At 55.9% G+C, this 20,421-nt stretch overlaps 7 protein-coding genes across 7 annotated transcripts; 4 read left to right on the forward strand and 3 right to left on the reverse strand.

Annotated features, from left to right (window-relative positions):
• Positions 1-455: 455 nt before the first annotated feature.
• Positions 456-1,933, reverse strand: UV8b_05232 (uncharacterized protein; the record flags this gene model as incomplete). Its single annotated transcript, XM_043142730.1, has 4 exons — positions 456-686; positions 776-877; positions 987-1,742; positions 1,826-1,933. The coding sequence occupies 4 exons, from the start codon at positions 1,931-1,933 to the stop codon at positions 456-458; spliced, it is 1,197 nt and encodes a 398-aa protein (XP_042998664.1).
• A 1,714-nt stretch (positions 1,934-3,647) lies between these two features.
• Positions 3,648-4,127, forward strand: UV8b_05233 (uncharacterized protein; the record flags this gene model as incomplete). Its single annotated transcript, XM_043142731.1, has 1 exon — positions 3,648-4,127. The coding sequence occupies one exon, from the start codon at positions 3,648-3,650 to the stop codon at positions 4,125-4,127; it is 480 nt and encodes a 159-aa protein (XP_042998665.1).
• Positions 4,128-5,681: 1,554 nt separating this feature from the next.
• Positions 5,682-7,181, forward strand: UV8b_05234 (uncharacterized protein; the record flags this gene model as incomplete). The annotated part of the gene is made up of 1 exon (XM_043142732.1): positions 5,682-7,181. The coding sequence occupies one exon, from the start codon at positions 5,682-5,684 to the stop codon at positions 7,179-7,181; it is 1,500 nt and encodes a 499-aa protein (XP_042998666.1).
• Positions 7,182-11,266: 4,085 nt separating this feature from the next.
• Positions 11,267-11,637, reverse strand: UV8b_05235 (uncharacterized protein; the record flags this gene model as incomplete). The annotated part of the gene is made up of 2 exons (XM_043142733.1): positions 11,267-11,517; positions 11,601-11,637. 2 exons carry the CDS (start codon positions 11,635-11,637, stop codon positions 11,267-11,269), a joined length of 288 nt encoding a protein of 95 aa, XP_042998667.1.
• Positions 11,638-14,658: 3,021 nt separating this feature from the next.
• UV8b_05236 (uncharacterized protein) lies at positions 14,659-16,495 on the forward strand (the record flags this gene model as incomplete). The annotated part of the gene is made up of 3 exons (XM_043142734.1): positions 14,659-15,796; positions 15,849-16,119; positions 16,207-16,495. The coding sequence occupies 3 exons, from the start codon at positions 14,659-14,661 to the stop codon at positions 16,493-16,495; spliced, it is 1,698 nt and encodes a 565-aa protein (XP_042998668.1).
• A 1,097-nt stretch (positions 16,496-17,592) lies between these two features.
• UV8b_05237 (uncharacterized protein) lies at positions 17,593-18,060 on the reverse strand (the record flags this gene model as incomplete). The annotated part of the gene is made up of 2 exons (XM_043142735.1): positions 17,593-17,931; positions 18,019-18,060. 2 exons carry the CDS (start codon positions 18,058-18,060, stop codon positions 17,593-17,595), a joined length of 381 nt encoding a protein of 126 aa, XP_042998669.1.
• Positions 18,061-19,111: 1,051 nt separating this feature from the next.
• Positions 19,112-19,876, forward strand: UV8b_05238 (uncharacterized protein; the record flags this gene model as incomplete). The annotated part of the gene is made up of 3 exons (XM_043142736.1): positions 19,112-19,189; positions 19,244-19,570; positions 19,637-19,876. The coding sequence occupies 3 exons, from the start codon at positions 19,112-19,114 to the stop codon at positions 19,874-19,876; spliced, it is 645 nt and encodes a 214-aa protein (XP_042998670.1).
• Positions 19,877-20,421: the final 545 nt, after the last annotated feature.

Raw genomic sequence — 20,421 nt, forward strand, 5'->3', positions numbered from 1 at the left:
TCAGGTAGGTACATGGCAGTTATTTGTGGCTGGGGTTGCGTGAGAGTGGCCCGCGTGAAGAAGCGTGAGGCTGGCCAGTTGTGGGGGTCGGGTGCCCTCTGCCGAGTTCCTCTGGAAGCTCTGGAGTTCTGCGGTGCGGCCACTTTGAGCGGCTCGAGCCAGAGCGTGCGCCCACAGGAACCCGAGGGTCGCAGGCTGCAGCCAATCCGGACCTTGAATTGGGAGCTAGCACGGCTAGGTCGACAAGTCTTGTCACGTGGCAGATCTAGATCCCCCTTCGGCTCGGCGGCTGGCGGCTGGCGGCTTCGCTCACGATGAAGCCGACTTCAACGGAGCATGCATGGCGTTGGACTGTCACGCCCAGCTTCCCAGAGGTCGGAAACCAACAAACAAACAGCATCAACATTTTGCATACTCCGTACAAAGAGTGGAGACGCCGTCCCACCGGGCCTCCGTCACGACCGCAGATATTCGCACACCGTCCTTGCCCAGCGCCCAGCCGACTTGTAACTCCACATGCCCGGCGCGTTGCCCGATTGCAATCCTTCAATGGCGTCTGCCAACTCGGGCCCCGAGCCTTCCCTTTTCACCTCACAGAGGCTGTATAGGTACGTCTTGAACGAGAACAGAATGGCTCGCGTTTCGGGCAAGCGAGTGAGGGTTTGGAGCTCGACGCGTACAAAGGTCTGGTGTGCCGGGAATCAGAACAGAGCATTGCAAGCACGTCGACAAGTTTTGGCATTGGCATTTGCATTTGCATTGGCATATGGCTTACTTTTTCAATGTCGATGCTCCTGTTGTTGTCCGGACCGGCTGCCTTGTCATCGTGGGTGTGGCTTCCGAGCTTGCATAGCTCGTCGTCTGTTTGCACGGTCCACTTCCAGACGGGTTAGCAAGCCAGGCCAAGCCGGGTAAAAGAGACTCGCTGCAGGTGATGCGCGTCGCCGGCCACGCTCGCCCGAGGATACACGACGAGAGAGACTCACATTCAGCCTCTTGACGCTCTTTCCGACTTGCAGCTTCGCGAAAAACCGCTCCACGCTCGATCCAATCTTGCCATAGGACGGAACGGGCGCGTGGATGTCCATGAGCAGCCGGCCCATCTTGGCCGAGGGGTCGAATCCCGCCGGAAAACAACACACAAACGCCACGCAAAGATGGCCATCAGGCGTGCCGTGCAGGAGAAACAGGTCCTCCTCTATGGTCTCGCCCAAGGCGCGCAGGCCAGCCGCGCAGTCGGCGGGTGGATCCGCAGGAAACGACTTCCCAGTGACCTTGTTTTGGAAAACGGAACGGTCGGCAGATAGCCTGAACATTGTGGGATAGCGAACCGGGAGATGGTCCTTGAGAAGATACGAGTACACTTCTGCCACTGCTTCTCTGCCGCGGGCAAGGCAGCCGTGAACAGTCGAGCCCTTTTGCTCAATCAACCTGCGACGCAGCGTGACTCTGTCCAGGTAGTCCCTGTCCACGGTGACGAGGTTGGAGGGCGCGTCTTGCTGAAGTGCTTGCGAGGCTGTCAGCGGCGACGCCAACCACGGGACGAGGTTGGGCACGCATAGGAAAAGCAAGGTTTTACCCATGGTTATGTGATACACCGGCTTGACGGGCATGTACTTGGTAGGCTCTACTGCTTTCCAATCAAGATCCGGCAAGGGTTCCAGCGCAGCATCTGCCGCAGGAGATGTCTTTTCTTGTGGCGTGCCAGCATGTCTCTTGGCCGTCGCTTCTCGACTCACCACCTAGCTGAGATGAGCCAAATAAGCCCATACTGGCAGAGATGGTGCTAGTTGAGAGCATCCAAGGGGAGGAGAGGCATGCACACCTGCGTGTATACAGCCGTCAGGAAGACGACGAGCCCGCAAACGAGAATGCACCGGGACGGGACGCTTTCGAGCAGCTTCCAAAGCCCGTCACCGGCGAGGGCAGCCATGATTCGCCGAGGGGGGAAGTCAGCGGGCCAGGGATCGCAGTCAAATCCTGGAGAGAGCGAGGCGCCGTCCACGAGGATGTTTGATTGTACCGGATCCCGAAAGCGACGGGCGGCGTGGCGTGGCAGCGATGGGCGGCGGCAAGGGCGGGAAGGGCGGGATGAATGGTCGGGGCTCAGAGACGGCGCATCCACCGTTTACGTCATGGCCGATTGCTGCTGGTCGCCGGTGCGATGGCGGCCACGGCCAAGAGGGTCTGGTCCAGTGCGGTGCGTTTTCAACGGAGCACAATGGTTGTCTTGGCAGAGCGGAGGGGGATGCAGACGCAGCAGTTGGGTGGCCAGGTGATGATGGGTTGGTTATGTACCTTGTTGGATGTCCGTCTTTTGCCCTTTGGAGTAGTTGGACTGAGGGAGACGCGAGCGGGGGTCGGACAACCTGGGAAGCCACGACTTGGACACCTACCTAGGAGGTAGGTACCTAGGTACCTCCTATCCACGGCCACGGGGAGCCAATGACAAGTGACGGCAACGCTTGTGCGACGTGGGATGCGGGTGGCGATGGTGCTCGGTACTTTATGCCTGGTTTCAATGTTTCTTTTCTTTTTTTTTTTTTTTTTTTTTTTTTTTTTTTTTTTTTTTTAAAGAACAGGCTGACACTGGCTGTCACTGGACCCTCCTCCAGGCGGCTTTCTCTGGAACAACGTGCGCCCCCGGCGAGTCCACGGAGACGAGATGGCGAGACGGCGAGATCGTCGACGAGTCAAGCACGCCCCTACCCACCAAGACCAAGTTCATCACGTCGAAAAGAAAGCGGCGTCTCGTCCAGGGGCGGCGATGGCGAGGTGGTCAAAGCCCCCAGTGTCACGGTTGCATATGTTCCCTGCCCACCTCAAAGGGCCGTCCTGACGGATCCTGCTGCGCCTCGGATCGAGCCATGTCGGAAACAAGAACCATAAATCTGAATCGCCGGATGCCCCTTTACTGCGCGCCATTTCACGCTCGACCATCGCCAAAACTTGCCCGCGCGCCGAGGCGACGAAACAAAATGGCGCTCGCAAACCCCAGGCAACGCCATTCCCTCCCGCCCCTCCTGCTGGGGGGCACGCCTCTCGAAAAGAATCATGGGAGCAGCATTAAACACCCCGTGTTTTTTTTTTTTTTTTTTGCCGGCAACTCTAAACCTGCTGTCTGTCCATCTGCTCTTTTTCTGCACCGAGTATCCGTACATGCTGCGGCGGCCAGGTGCGGTGCGGTGCCAGTGTAACCCAACTTTTTGCCCAACCCAACCCTCCCTGCTGCGTTTCTTGCCATCCCGCCACCTCGTATTCCGACGAGAATTAATTCTGCACGCTGCGTGACAGGATTTGCAAATGCCCCTTCTTGCCAAGGGATCCGCCGACCGGCCCGGGCCTTGCTGTTTTAGACGAAACCGTCTCATCATGTGTTTGTTGTTGTTGTGCGCTCCATTGCAATACAGTCCGGGCAAGGGGGTCTCACGCTGTTTTCGGAATCCAACCGACAGACAAGACGCGAGTAATAATAGCAGAAAAAAAAAAAAAAGAAAGAAAAAGAAAGAGGCAAATAAAACACCTAGATGAGACACTCCCTCGTCTTAGAAGGGACTCCCCCCCAAGTATATAAGCTGCAACGTCCCCTTTTGCTTTGGAAAAACATCATCCTTCCCATCACCACCGTCATCTGCAACCCAACCACCATGAAGTCTGTTCATATGCTGGCCCTTCTCGCCTCTGCGGCCGCGGCTGCTCCCTCCCGCGTGCTGCAGCCCGCCGAGATCCCCCAGTCTCTCGCTCAGATCGAGGCCCAGTTCAACCCGGCCCCGGTACCCAAGTGGACCGTGGAAAGCCTCAAGCGCACCTGTGCCGCCGACGACAGCTCCTGCACGTGGCACTTCTTCATCGACAACCACGTTGCCAGCAAGGCGACGGAAATCACCTACGTCGTAGAGGGGCCTGGCGCGTCCCGGGCCAAGAGCGGACCGTCCGAGTTTGGCAACTACACCATCACGTCCAGCTGGAGCGACCAGTTTGGCGCCGACAAAGGGTTCACTGCTCTCTCGGCCATTGACCGCAAGGCTGGCCTGATAAGTTTCCCGGCGTATCGCGACGTGGACGTCAAGGAGGGGAAGGTGGTTGCTGACAAGGACTTTGACGTCTACTACCTCGACTCGAAATGAACCTTGACATTACCCGAGGGAAGGAGTGGTGTGTGAAATCAAGGCGTCATTTTAGTCATTTAGGCCTAGGAGGGGCAGGTGGATGGCCAATGCCTTTGTTCTTTGGGGAAGGGATCGTTGCCGACGCGCACTCGGCTGGCACGGCTTTGTTCTGGAAAGGCGGGACGAAGAAGGGGAAAGCCTCGACGTTTGTTTGATCCTTTAGACAGAGACGGGTCTCGTGATGACGCAAAGAATATTACAGGACGGTTCCGTGATTGACGGCAGAGTCTTTGGGGGGAAATCCTGGGCCTGTTGTGACGTGAGATTTGTTCGTTTGTTCGTACGGTACGCCAGGCCCGAGCCCTTTCCCCGAACGCGTCCGTTATACAAGCAGGACAAAACAGATGCATCGACAAGTCGCCGGGAATGCGGAGCAAGGAATGCGGAGCAATCTGGCTGCCAAAGCCTTATTGAAAGGTACCGTGGCATTTCAGCAAGCAACCGACATGACCAGAACTGCCGGCAGGCGGTAGAGGTAGACTTCGGGATGAGGAGACTTGGGCAGGAGGCCGCAGGAACATGCCGCGCCGAGCCCGTTGCATGACAGCAAACTCCCCTTACCCAGCGACCCGGCTGATGAGGTTGTCCCTGCGCGCTTGCGAAGATTGGGCCATCACCCGACAACGGCGGAGAAGTGCGCAGGTTGCAGGTTCCTGGTTCGACGAGTTGGGGCGGCAGGCCGATCAATCGTATCCTTCCTACCTTATTAGTAGCGAACTATTAGCGAACTCCTCACGTCGTTTCTCACTTCTCAGAAAAAGGCCAGGGTGAGCGATGGCGTCGAATCAAACAACTCCCCTCGGGTTGGCAAGGTGGGTGGGCTGGCCGCTGGGATGGGATGGGATGGGATGCTCACGTTGCTTTGCTCCGTGCGGGGCGATACCACTTGCACGGAGTACTTGCCCGCGCCGGCGCCGCTTGGCGCCATCCAGATTCCAGAGTCGAAACAAGGCAGCAGGCAGCAGGCAGCAAGCAGCAAGCAGCGCGTCCAAACCCTTGGGGGTTCCAATCACGCAATCAGCACGACTTCTCAATCGCAGAGCAGGAATCTCCAACGTTTCCATCCCAAGCCCCGTCACCGCAATGGCCGGACTGGTCCCTTGGACTTTCCGGTTCCATGATCCATGACGGGGGGAGCGAGGGGAGCGAGGTACCAAGATCAACCCCCCCGCAGGGCCACATCATGTTCCCACATCACGTTGCCACGCCATGTCCACCTGCTCTGCTCCATCGACAACAACCACGGCGTCGTCTCCCTGGCAAGCCTCAAGGTAAGGTGACATTTTTCAAACGCCATGCCGGGGTGTCCTGGTCCATGATTGCCGTGCAGGCTCTCCTTCCCCTACTCTTTTTTTATTTTTTTTTTTATTTTTATTTTTTTTATCCCTCCCCTTTATCCCCCCCCCCCTGGTCCTCGTTGGCTCTCTTTTTTTTTCTTTTTTTTCTTGCCTTCTTCTTTCCTCTCTCCCTTCGTACATGAGACGACGGCTTCGTGGCTCTGCGCCGCCGACAATGGGAGTTGCTGTTCGACCCTTCAAAGCCTCGCTCAGCCGGAAAATCCGCCCCGTCCTCGTGTGCGTCTCGCTCCTGCTCCTCGTCGGCTTCGTCGGCTTTGAGCGCTGGGAATCTCGCTGGCAGTATGCTCTCCCGCTCGGCCTGGAAGCGGCCCTCCCGCAGCGCCTGCGTGTCCCGCCCCCGTGCCGCCCCGACCTCGAGCACCTGCGCCGCGTCGAGTACAACCTGACCCGGCAGATTGTGTACCAGAAGCGGTGCGTCACCGGTCTCAGAGACCCTGCCGCGTCGCGAGACGTCGTGGCCAGCGAGCCGAGGCCCCTGCTCGACGCCGCGGCGAGCCGCGTGCTGGACCTGAGGAGCGCGTGCGACGGGTCCTTGCCGCAGGACGCGCCGTGCGACGCCATCACCCTCCAGGTGCCGCCCCCCTTCCCCGCGGGCGGCTACGCCGAGTTTCTGTTCGGGGTGGCCTCGTCGTCCGAGAGGCTGAGCGCGTCCGTCCCGCAGTTCCGGCACTGGCTCGGCGGTACCAAGGCCCGCCTGCTCGCCGTCGTCACCGACACCGACTTTTCCCCTCGCCGCATGAGCAGGCTCGCCGCGCAGTTCGAGCGGTCCGGCATCCGCTTCATCGGCGCCCGGCCCGACGATCCGTCCGTCGGCGTCAACGAGCTGCACTTTGTCGCCGTGCGCCACCTGCTCCGCCACGCCGCCGCCGACACCCGATGGGGCGTCATCATCGACGACGACACCTTCTTCCCGTCTCTGCACCCCGTCGCGCGGGAGCTCGCCAAGCTGGACGCCTCGACCCCCGCCTACGTCGGCGCCCTGTCCGAGAACAAGGACGCCGTCGACTTCCACGGGTACATGGCCTACGGCGGCGGCGGCATCTTCCTCTCGGTGCCGCTGCTCAAGCTGCTGGAACCCAACGTCGAGGCTTGCCTCAACGAGAGCAGGATCCGCGAGGGCGACGGCATGCTCAAGTACTGCGTCGACGACAAGACAGCCGCCAACTTCACCCAGGTCCAGGGGCTGCACCAGCTCGACTTTAGCGGCGACCTGGCCGGCTTCTACGAGTCTGGCAAATGGCCTCTCAGCCTGCATCACTGGAAGTCGTGGCACAAGGCCCCCGTCGACAAGATCGCCCAGGTCTCCCACTTCTGCGGCCCGTGCCTCTTTCAGCGCTGGCGGTTCGGGCCCGACACCGTGCTCGCCAACGGATACAGCATAGCCGTGTACAGCAAGGGGACCGCGGACCTGCAGCTCGATCGCATGGAGGCCACCTTTCTGGACTCGGGCGCCGGCCAGGATTGGGAGTGGAGTCTCGGTCCCATGCGCGAAAAGCTGCCCAAGAGCGAAAAGAAGAGCTATCTTTTGATTGACGCCGAGGTCGTTGGCCGTCACCTGCGCCAAGTCTACGTCTACCGTCCCGAGCCCTCGAGCCCTCCATCCGAGGATGCGCCCAAAGACGAGGTCGTCGAACTGTGGTGGGACTGGAAATGACGGGCATAGTCAGCCGACACCTTTTTTTTTTCTTTCTCAGCGTGTGGCCTTTTACTTCTTTTCATCTCATTGTTCTTCGTCTCATAGAGTGGCATATATCGGATCCTTACCGGCGTATAGCGTAGACCGTTTTTCTTTGCTCCATTTATACATATATGTATATTTCCCTCGCGTCATTCGCATTACATTTGCGGTTTTTTTTGTATAGATTTTGCACGGAACGGTTTTGTGCTTCCCTCTACATTGCGCCTTAATATATCCCGCTTCACGGCAGGTCGCAATGAGACGAGCACTCGTGACGTATTTGTGCATTGTCAGTCATTACTGTCTGGGTTTCTGCGTCAAAAAGGCTGAAACCTGGCCGGGCGTGATCCGGTCGGAACAATGCGGTGGCGTCCGATTAAGCTCATCTGACCAGCCCATGCATGACACAAGTTGAACGCAGCAATCAAACAGTTCGAGCTTCCCAGTCCTTCTTTTTTCCACCGAACAAGTCGTGACAACCAAGGTTTTGCACAGCGGCCTTCCAACAGAGTCCAACCAGGGATTGGTTCCTGGGCACCAGCTAGCTGCCGACACATGCAGTTTCACGTTCAAGCTGCGGAACCATTTGCAATATCGAAGCAGGTACACACGACTTTTGGGCGTCCAACTCGGCGCAGGCCAGGGCCAGGCGATGAGTCAGTGGCTGCGAGCTGCAGCGGCGACGCATCCGAGATCCGTCGCATCTCAGCACGTGGCTTCTCAGGTACGCCAACGGTGCGGTCCAATTCGCCACTCCAATTGTAGACGTGCGGTGCTCGAACAAGCAGCCGGCTCGGCTCGACTTGACGGGACGCCTCGATGTGAAACTTTAATCACCAGCACTGGTAGGTACGTGGACGTGCCCGGATCGATGGAGCGCGCTTGGAAAGCTAGTCCGTAGCGATGCACCTTGACGGTCTGTAGTACGCAACAGATGCAGCTCCGATCAATCAAAGATCGCAGCCGTCACCCGACAGAATTGTCTGGCGCAATTCAAATTCCACCCTTGACGGAAGCGGTACTTGTCTGCCTCGGCTTGTTAGTGCGCTCGACCTGGGAGTTGCCGTCGCCGGATGACCAAGTGACGAGGACGCAGAAAGCGTGAGATTGATGTCTGTAAGATGCAGAAAGCCGTTCTCGGCAGTTGCGTGCCTTACCGTTGTTGGTTGGCAAGCCGCGATGCTTGCTCGAGGACGCCAGCAGAGCACCGACGGTTATATTGCAGTTTGGTCAGGCCCCATAGTCTCATTATACGGCTAGTCCGGTAATTGCCATGATATGGTTCGCGTTCAAGGGCTGGAGCCCTAGCCGTGCGTATCCAAGGTTTGTTTGGCTGGTTGAGCGTACAACTGAACCCGCCAAAGTCGCCATCGTGACCGCTGTTTCTTGTACGAGCCAGATCTGAACAGTCGGCATTCTGGAGAATCTATACCTCTCGCCCGAATAGACACCAGGAAGCCCTGCAGTATAACCTTTGGCAATAAGCAAATGCTGCATGTGCTCGTATGACCCATGCGACCTTTTGAACATTTTGCGCTGCTTCTTCTGCACAAGAACCTTTGCGAAACGCAGCTTATTTGGCCATGTTTGAACCGCCTTGCCGCAAGCTACATCGCCAACGTGTTCGGTCCGACTTCCGTGGCAAAAGTCAGAAACGTCTCTTTTCGCGGAAACCTGTACGCGAACCTGGCATGATCCCAGCAACTCGCCGACACTCCCTCCTGTACTTGTCTTCCTTCATCCCATGGTTTTCGTCGTAAAGCCAGTCGTTTCTGTTTGCTGATATCACAGGCTCGGCCGCTGACGGATGAACCATGAGCTCTATCCTATTGTGCAATGTATGCCGCATTTGCGGACTTTTGTGCTGGTACTTTATAGAGAGAGGCCCATCATCGACAGAGGACCAAGCAGGCTTCCCAGCCTTAAACCCAAACAGATCCAAAGTCACCATGTCTTGGACCAAACTGGAAGCACGTTGATTTCAGAGACGGATACAAGCCAACATCCCGTCGATGGCATGGTATATACACTCTGTATGCAGTAGATCTCAGGGATATTCAGAGCGTCATCCCCAAATGGGCAATAATTTGATGATAACTTCGGCTTCCGTAATTCAAATTGTCGTCCGTGATGTGTCGCAACGATATAGCTTGACCAGGGACGGAACTGTTCGGGCAGAGAATACAGAGTAATACTCGTCGAAAAAGGCGTTCTTTAAATGGCGATTTTTTTATGCAGAGTAAGCAATAATCCCCAGTACGGAGTATCATGTTTCGATTCAAGCGAGGCAAGTCCAATACCTTGCTGTTTCAGGTGCTCTGCAGCCTGCAGCGGATTTTGTTGTCCAGCTGGAAGGCTACACAACATACGCCAAAGCAATACTTGGTATGATATCTCTAATTTTCATGATTACCCAGCAGAGCCGGCCGTCGCGGCAGCCCGCGTCCACTGCAGAGTGGCTGAAGAAAATTGCCGACTTTGTTCGGATGCACACTGCGGCGGCGGCGGCGGCGGCCATCAATGACCACATTGACTCGTCCGCTGAGACATTGAGTACTCCGTAAATGCGTGTAGGCCATTGTGAATAAAAGCGTGGCACGCAGTGCATACTCCGTACAAACAAGCATGGATGGACGACTCTCGCTCCCAATTGTCATGGTCAGTGTCAGCCGCAGCGCCTATAGCGACAGCACTGCCAGCGCCGACATCTTGATTGACTCCGACGCTTGTCAGGGATTCTGCAGTTGTTGAGTACGCTATTCGAACAATGGCGAACGGCTGGTTGTACAGGGAAGGCGATATACACCTGTTTTCAACAAGCAATTCTCAGCAATGCTGCGAATGATGAAGCGAGAAGAAGCTGGGAAAACACAGAGGTTGGAGTTCTGGACGGGAACCAGCCGGTGGAAAGACGACTATGAATCATGGCGGCAAGGCCACGGAGGACTGCCCTGTCAGGCTTTGTTTGCTTGGTAACTGTTTTCCCCCCTCGCTCATGTTGCACCACGGGCCCGTCACTGTCCGGCATTGATCCATACGCTGCAGGATTCAAGTTCGTCAACGCTTGCCGGTCCATCTGCCCATTACATGCCTTCCGGATTGGTGGATGATGTTGCACAATTCAACGCGTTGTGAACAAGCACCCAAATGGAGGATACGCCTTTTCGACCCTCCCGTAACGCTGATTTCCTTTTAAACGCTCTGCAGGCTGACTCACCTGAATCCTCGAAACACAAAGGATTAACAGACATAGCCAAGTAGCCCAACCAGCACTTCACAATAGCAAAAAGGCAACGACAGAAACCGATGGCCCTCTGAAGTCCAGTGGCCAAGCACGTAGATGTGGCCAAAATCCTGGACAAGAAAGTTGATGTCTAAAAGTACGGGCCGGAACTTCTAAATTGTGCCACAAGGCGGCGCTCCAAAACACAGGTATGGCCTTCAAAGATGGATATTCCACCTCGGAAAAAAGTCACATTGGGTTCACAGCCTCGGCAGTGGAATCCAAGGGCACGCTCAGAGTCCCCATTCGGAAATGTCCAACGCAAGTGACCATTATCCTTCTGGCAATTGGGGTGCTGGGACATATCCGGTGGCGATAGGTTCAGTCTCGATCCCTCTGTCGGTCGCTGTCAGAAGCTCGATTTGCGGAAAAGAACAGAATCTTTACGTCGCCAACCGATGCTTATTTTGTGTTGGGCTATTGGCGATGCTGATTCACGTCATGTTTGTTATTGTCGATGCTCACTTCATGTCATGCTTGGTCGATAGGATACCATTCCAGAACGGCAACCAGTTAGTCAACTGCCTGACTTAACCGTTAAGGAATGCAAGTAGCCATGTGCGAGTTTTAGGCCGGACAAAGTGCGTCATGTAGGGCGATCTATTTGATTTCTTTGCAGACCTTTTCCTCCGGACGATCTAGTGGTTCAGGTGTAGTCAGCACAAGCCAGCGATCGAGGAGCGACTATACCGGAAGGGCTGAACCAAGGATTTGCACCAGGGGTACAAGCAGGCGTGAGTCGTGTAATGATCCAACTATTCGTTTTCTCACTTTGTTGTTAGATAGTAGCTCCTTCATACCGCTGTGAAGCTGGGTCAAAGGCAGCTTGGCAATCTCTCCATTGTAGCCATTTCTTGGGTAGGCAGTGACGACGATGCAAGCCCGGCTCTTGCAACGAGCGAAAGTCCCGCTGTAGTGCCGGGGACGAGGTCATGCCAGAAACAAATTGCATCAATTGATCGTAGCTGCTCTGCGTGAACCAGAGACGAGATCTGACGAGGAAATTGGGAGAAAACTGCTCCACGAATTCTGTAGACCCTTGGCGGTTACCAGGGGTCACTAGTATCAGGATCCAGGACCATTTGATGATGGGCCAATTTGACTGCGCCTACCATTAGGGGTTATAGAATTGGGGGATGCAAACTGCATAAATCTGGAATTTCAAAAGACGTTTGGAAAGTTGTGAGACTAATAATGGGTGAGGCGAGAATCTGACCGGCTCAGCCACGTAGAATTCGTCGTAGAGTGATTTGGTAAAACGGGCAACGTTTGCTTGGTGGGGCACCTGACTTTTACCCAGGGTAAGGGTGTACTGTGTAACCAATCAGGACTCAGGACCAACAGGTGTGTGTTGAAGCAAACAGCATCGTTATATAAATACCTAATGTAAGCTATAGTTGCCTCTGTCGTCAATTGGTAAATTTTTGCGTGATTTCGCCATGAGATACATACATAGAGTAGGAGATGGGTCCCAGGCTGCCGCTTGCAGCAATGACGTGGCGGCTCCGAGTAAGAGACGAACGACTTCGATTGACGCCCGCGCCAAAACGACATGCAAGACTCAAGGCTCATCGCCAAACCAGACGAGAAGAAACTTATACTCCGGCCATCCGAGACGAGGATACGAAGATGAGGTCAGCTTTTAACGCGTTCCGCGAAGAAGACTTGACTGCCCTCGTCCCTCGGGCGCCCGCCTGCAAAGGCCCTGCCTGGATCCCAGCTCGCCACTTGTGCTGCACGCTTATAGAAGGCTTCGCGAAACACGCCCTGTGGAAAGCTTGGAGAAGGATTCGCAGAGGCCCAGCATTGTGCAGCATGCATGCAGCCTTCTCAAACCCGGAGCCCTGTTGCTTTCCAAAAATCCGCTATCAAGGGCTTCTAATAAAACAAGGGATATTTAGAGAAACTTGTATTACAGCTATTGTGAAAAAGAGGCTGCAAATGTGACGTCACCGTGGTTCCTCCATCGCAGGTTATGAGTACTCGATTGTGAAAGTCCGACGTGGCCAAGTCGCGTTAATGCCATTTTGCTGATTTGCCGTATCCCGTCCGTGTCAGCCGAGGACTCTGCTGCTCCCTTATAAGAGTCTTCCGAGTCGACTAGCGCTGACAGTTTGGCTATGGATGGGTTGAGAAGACTGGGGTCTATATCGAGCAGCACCGCAAGGTTGCGATAAGGGCGAAGAGTGCTCTATAGAGCCGTTGATTATGTTGATCTATCTGAGGTCGTTGAAGGGAGCGCTCCTGCCACGTCTACCAAACACTTGGATGCTGCCTGGCATTATGAGAGGGCAGGGGGTCGATTTTCGATTTTCTGCATTTAATCTAAAGTCAAGTTCATGAAATTAGAACCATCTCCCCGGCTCCTCGTCGATATGAGGACCTGGCACCTAAGAAAACAAAACTCTGTTCAGTCCTGGACAGATTCCGGCTCGTCTGGTCCGCAGGCTTGATGTTCCATCATCCCGTAGCAGCAAGGCGGAGTCTGGATATGCTTCTCATTGGCGTACGACCGATCCGGAGTTTGGAATAATAATGCGGAAATAATCCCAGAGAGAAAGCCCGAAATCGGGACCATTTCCTCGAGCCAGGCGAGGCAGCATGAAGACAGAATTTCACGTGGCGCAAACCACTTCACCTGGTCGACACTAGGATGCCAGCCACGTGTAAGCATGGGGAGCAGCGTTTCTATTCAGCCGCAGTGATGCTTGCCAGCCTTGGGCCCTGGGAAGACGTCCCGGCCAGATACACATTCAGTAAGCCAAAGAGCCGTCGACGCCGCTGAATAGCAGGCACCATCCATGTGACGAGGCCATGATGCGTTTGGTCCCCGGGGCACATTTGTCATCGAGATACAGAACGTAAGCCGACATGGACTCGTTGGTACGAGCTCAGTGCCCGGAGGGTAGCTTTCTTTTGGATTTCATGAACGCGGTTAAAGTTCTGGATTCCCATGTCTGGCACGAGAAAAAAGCCCGCTGCCTGGCCAGCTTGGTTTCCGTCAGGGACCAGGCTTATGAATGCTCGCAGGAAGGCTGTAGTTCTCCATTACCATTAGAGCGGGTTGAAAAGACTCGAGAGGCAACAATGACAGGGGGGCAGGGTATGGCTAGTGATTGATGGTGTCTGTCTGACAATCCATCGGCTTGACTCAGCTCGCTGTTGCCAGATCATGCAGCCGTCGTATTATGCGTGATGCAAGGTGGTTTTTCTTGGCAATCCCCTACCAAGCTGACGGGTCTGTCCTATCGGAGGGCATCTAGTTTCCTGCTAGGCGTCAGCAGGTCAGCAAGCCTAAACGGCAACAGTTGGAAATAGGCTTTGCGACGCGCGGGGCAGACGCAGCTGGCGATGAACCAAAAAGCGCGGTTGGAAAATAAGGAGAAAAAAGAAAAAAAGAAAAAGGAAGCATCATGATCGACCAGGTGTTGCAGCCCTAAACGAGCAGGGGTGGCTGTATCATTCATTGCCAGTAGCCAGACCCCAGGAAGTCTCAGGCTAGCTTCGACGCGTCCAGATTGCCAGGTACTTGCTTGGTGGGACGATAGCCGGATGACACCCACATGGTTTTATGTACCGTTTAGTTGATGCCGGCGGCACGCGGTCCCCAGACTCGGGCACTTATACAGGGCATGGCAGGCATCAATCAGGCATGGCAGGCATGGCAGGCACGGCAGGCACGGCAGGCAGGATGCAAGTCTAGGCCCAACGTCGCACCACATTGCATGGCACGCTGGTACAACCACGCCAGGGGTCTGTGCAACGCAGCAGGAAGGCAAACGCAGCAGGAGGCAAATCGCCGAATTCCTTCTTCCACTTCTCGGACGATTTCCAAACCTCCCGGACATGATGGTTGACCGCGGCTGCGGCTGCAGTCGCTGATGATTTCAAACTCCGTACTCCGAGAAGGCCTACACTTGGAACTTGACAATGACTGCGCGCCCAGGCCAAATGGTCATGGGCATATAAATACGAATCGACGGTCCAAGACTTCCATCACCACCATCAACACCCACGCTTCTCGGGGAAAAAAAATAAAAAAATCGAAGTCGTTGCTTTGTTTCCTCTGGTGCCCTTTGATCCCCTCGCGGACCCCCTTTCTCCCACTCCCCCGTTGCTCAGCTGACCTCAGTCGGTCGCTAGACAGTAACCCTTCGAGTCAGAGTCAGAATGCTGGGCTTCTTGCTGCTGCTGCTTCTCCCCCTCGGGGGGGCTGTATGCGCAGCTCCCGACTGCCTCTGGGGAGCTGTGTGCGCGGCTTCCGACTGCAAGTGCTTCCCCGGAGATGCGTGCTGGCCGTCGCAGGGCGCTTGGAGAGCGCTCAACGAATCCGTCAACGGTCGGCTCGTGGCCACCATCCCGCTCGGGTCCGTCTGCCACGGCGCCACTTACGATGCCACCAAGTGCGCCAACCTCAAAGATGTCTGGCACATTCCCGAAACCCATACCGACACCTCCAGCTCCATCCTGGCTCCCTACTTTGCCAACCAGAGCTGCGACCCTTTCCTGCCGCCCTCGTCCCCGTGCTACGTCGGCACCTACATCCAGTACGCCGTCGACGTCGCCGCCGCGTCCGACATCCAACAGACCCTGGCGTTTGCCCAGAGGCACAACCTGCGCCTCGTGATACGCAACACTGGCCACGACTACCTCGGCAAGTCTACCGGCGCGGGGGCCCTGGGTGTCTGGACCCACCATCTCAAGACGTTCCAGGTGCTCGACTACAGCTCCCCGGCCTATGCCGGCAAGGCCGTCAAGATGGGTGCCGGCGTCCAGGCTGGCGAGGCTCAAGCCCAGGCGTTCCAGCACAACGTGACGCTCACGGCTGGGGTTTGCCCGACGGTCGGGCTGGCAGGAGGGTACACCCAGGGCGGTGGCCTGGGTCCTCTGACCGGTCGATACGGCTTCGGGGCCGACCAGGTGCTGGAGTGGGAGGTCGTCTTGGCCGACGGGACCCTCGTCACTGCGACTCCCGACTGCCACGCCGATCTGTACTGGGCTCTGACCGGCGGCGGCGGCGGCGCCTACGGTGTTGTCGTGTCCATGACCATCCAGGCGCACGCAAACGACATGACGAGCGCGGCGAGCCTGGCCTTCTCCCACGCGGGCGACTCGTACTTTGACGCCATCAAGGCTTTTCAGAGGGTCACTCCGGCTCTGGCGGACGTCAACGCCACCGGATTCTGGACCATTACCGACGCCAGCTTTTCGCTCGGCCCGGCTACCGCCCCCGGCATCACCAAGGATGCCTTGGACAAGATCCTGGCGCCGGTTCTGCAGAAACTAAAGGCCCTCGACATCCCTTACAGTCAGTCGCGCATTTCTTCTTGTCCCTGGTCCCTGTGTTGACCGCTTTGCAGACTATACCTCGGCTCAGTTCGGCAGCTACTACGAGTGCGCCAGAGCCTACAACCCCCCCGACTACAGCCCGGGTTTGCAAATCGGCGGCCGACTGGTGACGCGATCCGACTTCACCAGGAACGAGGACGGCTTCGTCGACGCCATCAGGAACGTCATCAGCTACGGCGCCGCCGTTGTCGGTGTGTCGTTCCGGGCACCCGCCGCCGGAGGACCGTCCAACTCCATCAACCGGGCATTGAGAGATGCTTTCATTTCATGGCAAATCGGAGTGTGGGTCAACCCCCCCCCCCCCCCTGCTACCCGTTTATTTTCTCTTCTTTTCCATTTTTGTCGTCACAGCTGCTGACGGTGCTGCAGCCTCTGGAACGACACTGACTGGGACTTGAATATTCGAAACGGTCGCCTCATCACCGACACGCTTGTTCCGGCATTCGCCAAACTGCTCCCCGGCGGCGGCTCAGCGTATCTCAACCAGGCCGATTTCCGAGAGAAAGACTGGCAAAGGGTCTTTTACGGAGCCAACTACCAGGCTCTGCGCCGCCTCAAGGCCAAGTTTGATCCCAGCGGGTTGTTCTGGGGGCCTACCGTTGTGGGAAGCGAGCAGTGGGTTGAAGCTCGAGACAAGAGGCTCTGTAGAGCAGCTTGAGATGGGCCCCTCTTCATTATGCTTCTCCCAACACCCTGATGTAGCCAGGCTGGCTTTCTTTTTCAAAGTAAAAAGCACTGCAACGCAAAGTAAAACCCATTTTTCAGGCTCGCGTCCTCTGGGAGGATGCACCGACTGATGTTCGGCTATGTCCGGCTGATGCGGAAGTGCTATCGAACAAAGGGAATGCTACAAGAAGCACGTTGCGCAAAACAGGGCCTGAGCCTGATGGCGGGGATGGTCTGTCGTGTATTTTCCAAAACAAATGCTCGCTGGATTTGGCTCATCAGTAGGAAGGGTATCGCCACCTCTAGTGCGCAAGCCACCAGAATGCGCATTATGAAAGTGAACCAAACTCTGGCATCTGTGCTGCCAACCTCCTACTACTTCGCCCCGGCAGTGATGTGTGCAACCGCGTTTTGTTGGATGCGATCTCCCCTGATTGCGACGATTGGCGACGCCTACCTGCCGATCTCTTGCCACGAGCCGCCCCGCGGAGGAATGCATCGTTACATTCTGCCTTGGCGAGCCGTCTAGTTTGTGCTGACGACTTGGGCTTCGTAGTTGTTTTTCGGTCAGGTGTCGTTTGTGACGATACTAGTGAGCTGGGAGGGACGAGACTTGTAGTGGCAGGCGCACCGTCGGCGCACCGTCGGCTCGCCTTTGTTTCTTGCGCGAGTTGCCTGGCTCGATGGCTGGGTCATCTCGCCTTCTTTTTCCGGTTGGTACAGATGGGGTCTTGTTGACAGAGACATCCTCGTTCTCAGAATTGTTGCTTGCACCGCGTGGGGATTCTGCCTGCGGCGTTGCCGGCCGATCTAGCAGAGGCATGGAGGTACCGAATTTGTCGGAGCACGGCTGGAATATATCTGAACCCCTCTAGATCAATTAGCCCAGCCGATGCGGAACTGAGTGTGGCATCGAGTCGGATCTAATGACGGTTCCGTCCCGTCGCTGTCGGGAACAAGGAATATTGCACAAAACGCAACCAGGCTGTCCAGGCTCCCGGTGCGGCAGAGCTGGAGATAGGCCTTCCTTTGGGGTCCGAGAAGCCGGTGGAAGCCCGCCATCATGAGACACCCGACCTTTTCGTCAATTTATCTCAGTTCTTCCAGTCGTTGATTTTTGCGCTCTTCAAGAGCGGCGAGGAAGTCGTCGCGGCTCGAGGCCTCGCCAGCAAGCTGGGCGACATCGGTGTGAAAGGCGATGGGATCTTGGATGAAGATGGGGATGGTGCTGAACTTGTCGTGCAATTCGCCAAAGAGATCTTCCAAGCTATGGTCAGCGAGCCAAGCTGGCCATTGATATTCTGGTTGATGGTCAAAGTCGACGCGTGGAGCACTGCGCCAGGACATGATGGTGATGGTGATGGTTGTGATGGTGAAAGCGGTGATGATGTGTGTGGTGTGGTGGTGGCAGGAGAAGCTGGCGAGGTTCTGGTGCAGCGTTCGGCGGCGGGCCGCTGGCCACCCCCTCTAAGCGGGCTGGTGGGCCTCTGAACGCGGCGGACTGGGAGTACTTACATTACCTAATGTATAAGGCACGTCCTCTCGACCTTTGCCCATCTCTTGTGCAACTTCAACGATATCAACTTGGAACCATGCGTGCAAACGTACAGAGGAATCAGACCTCATCCGATCATCGGCTTTGCCTCCCTTTTCCCCTCGGGGAATCCTTACGAGTTTGCAGCCGCGGCAAATTATCCACCTAAATTTTCAGCTCCCAATAGCAGTACTCGGTGCCTCCTTGCCGCCGTCCAGGAACGGTTGGCCAACGACTGTCAGCGAACCCAATGCCGCGCCACACACAAACATGAGATGCATCAAGCGTGCCATCAGACCCATAATGCAGCCTATTTTTTCGAGCCGTCAAAGCCGGCGACGTGGTTGCCTGCTAGCCGGCTGCAAGATTATAAGTCCAGGTCTTCAGGCGTAGAGCATATGCTCGGCTCGTCAACATGGTTCGCAGTCCAGACCTGACGACTGACAGAGACAATTCACAGCTCATCACTTTCTATCCCCATCTGCTTGTACAGCCATGGCTTCCAGAACCAACTCCTTCCCGACATCTTCCCAAAATCGAGCGCTGGAAATTGTCAGCGCCCAGGTGGAGAAAATCAATCAAGGCCACCAGCTTCTCAGGGCCCCTTTGCACAAGCTATCCCTAGGCGACATGCCCGACGATGCCCGCGTCATTGCCCCTCCTACAACTCAGGTCACGTCCAAGAACGTTGGGTCTTTTCTCTGGTGCCATTGTCGTCACACCCGAGGACGTGGTTGTTGTCCAGCAATCTTCCAAAGAGGCCTGGTTCACGCTTACCTGCGGTCAGCAAATTTTGCTGCTTCTCCTATGATTCAGCGAGCGACAATCTTGTCTTACAGAATCTGGGTCGAGGTTTCATCAGCGTTGAGCCCATGGAAGCTGGGAAATACGTGACCGCCAGTTACGGAACCAATGTCAATCCACGCCTAATACTAGTCACGACTCCAGGTCCTTGGAGGATATGGTCTGCCGCTAGAGTTCCCGACATTTTGATTGAATTTCTTTTGTTGCGTCAGCGTTACAGTATAGAGACGAGGCTCGCAGTGCCAGGCCGGGCTGGCTTGAAGAGAAAGGATGCATCCTAAGAGGCGTGCACTTGCACCTGGAAGTGCTGCTTCTGAAAGCTTAGTCTCGTTCAACCAAGCGGGCCAGGTAAATCTATTCCAGATGGATGTTGATTGCGCGTTGCGACTCTAACTGATGCAGGCTCCGTCTTCGGACGGGACCATGGCGGTAGATGTTGGCAACCCGCTCATTGAGCTTAGACTAGGCACCAGGATGGCCATTCAAACGGATGCAGTCGAGGAGGTCACTTCTTCCTTTCGTGAAGAAACAGCCGAGAATTACTACATCGCCAACTTGCGCAACATTGCTAGGAGGAGCAATGAAATTTCAGCCGTTTTCCGCGCCCGGCACTCACTCTTCGGGGACGCCGTGGTCAAGGTCGTCACCAAGTTAACCGAGCCTTCCTCGATCCCGAGAATAGCTCGCAACTGGGTAAATGAAGAACGCGTCATACGCACTGTTGACCATGTTAGTCAGTCCCACGCATCATTTCATGCGGCCCACTTGACTAACTTTTCACGTCCGCTGTCTTAGCCGGCAAATCATCAAGTTTTTACGGATCAGACGCCCGACTACATTCCATATTGTATGGACTACCTGCCCTATCCCGATCTCGCCGCGTCCACGTGGATCGACAGTGGGAGCTACTTCGCCGGCACTCTCGACCATGCCACCCGTGTCTTTCGCCAAATGGCGTCGGCGCTTGATTACCTTCACGGCAAGAAGATCCTCCACAATGACATCAAAGCCCGCAAACATCCTCTACAACCGTGAACGGGACCCCGGCCTCATCGATTTTGGCCTGGCTACTTCTGTCGGTGACTCGCCTTGCAGAGGAGGTACCCCCTGGTATATCCCCCCGGAGATGATGCAAAACTCCGCCCGAGGTGCAGAAAGTGACGTGTTCGCCTTGAGCGTGACGACATTATACCTGCTGCGAAAATTCATCTTGCCGGAAAGGAATACGCGCTACCCTCCGTGGAGAAATTCCTAAATGGAGCGGAATCCAGAACCCATGGATAACTGGGTCAATTGCATCGCACGCATCCAAAAAGGTCTGGGATTGGCCATGCTGGAGAGCGTAGTCAAGGACACGTTTGACCTTTGGGCCGCGTCAAAGGATATCAGCGCAAGGTATCTTGAAAAGACTCGGCGTATCGCCTTTGCAAGCTGGGCAGTCAACAGCAAACGGTTCACCGGCGTCGTAGTCCATGTACGCTGCCGTCCCGTCCATCTGTCCTTCTTCGTTGATGCTCAGGAGCTGCCTCGGTACTAGTGAGTCTGGATCAGAGGCGATGACTTGCCGGTTTCTTTTTCTC

This window comes from Ustilaginoidea virens, chromosome 4, assembly GCF_000687475.1.
Source record: "Ustilaginoidea virens chromosome 4, complete sequence".
Taxonomy (NCBI): Eukaryota; Fungi; Ascomycota; class Sordariomycetes; order Hypocreales; family Clavicipitaceae; genus Ustilaginoidea; species Ustilaginoidea virens.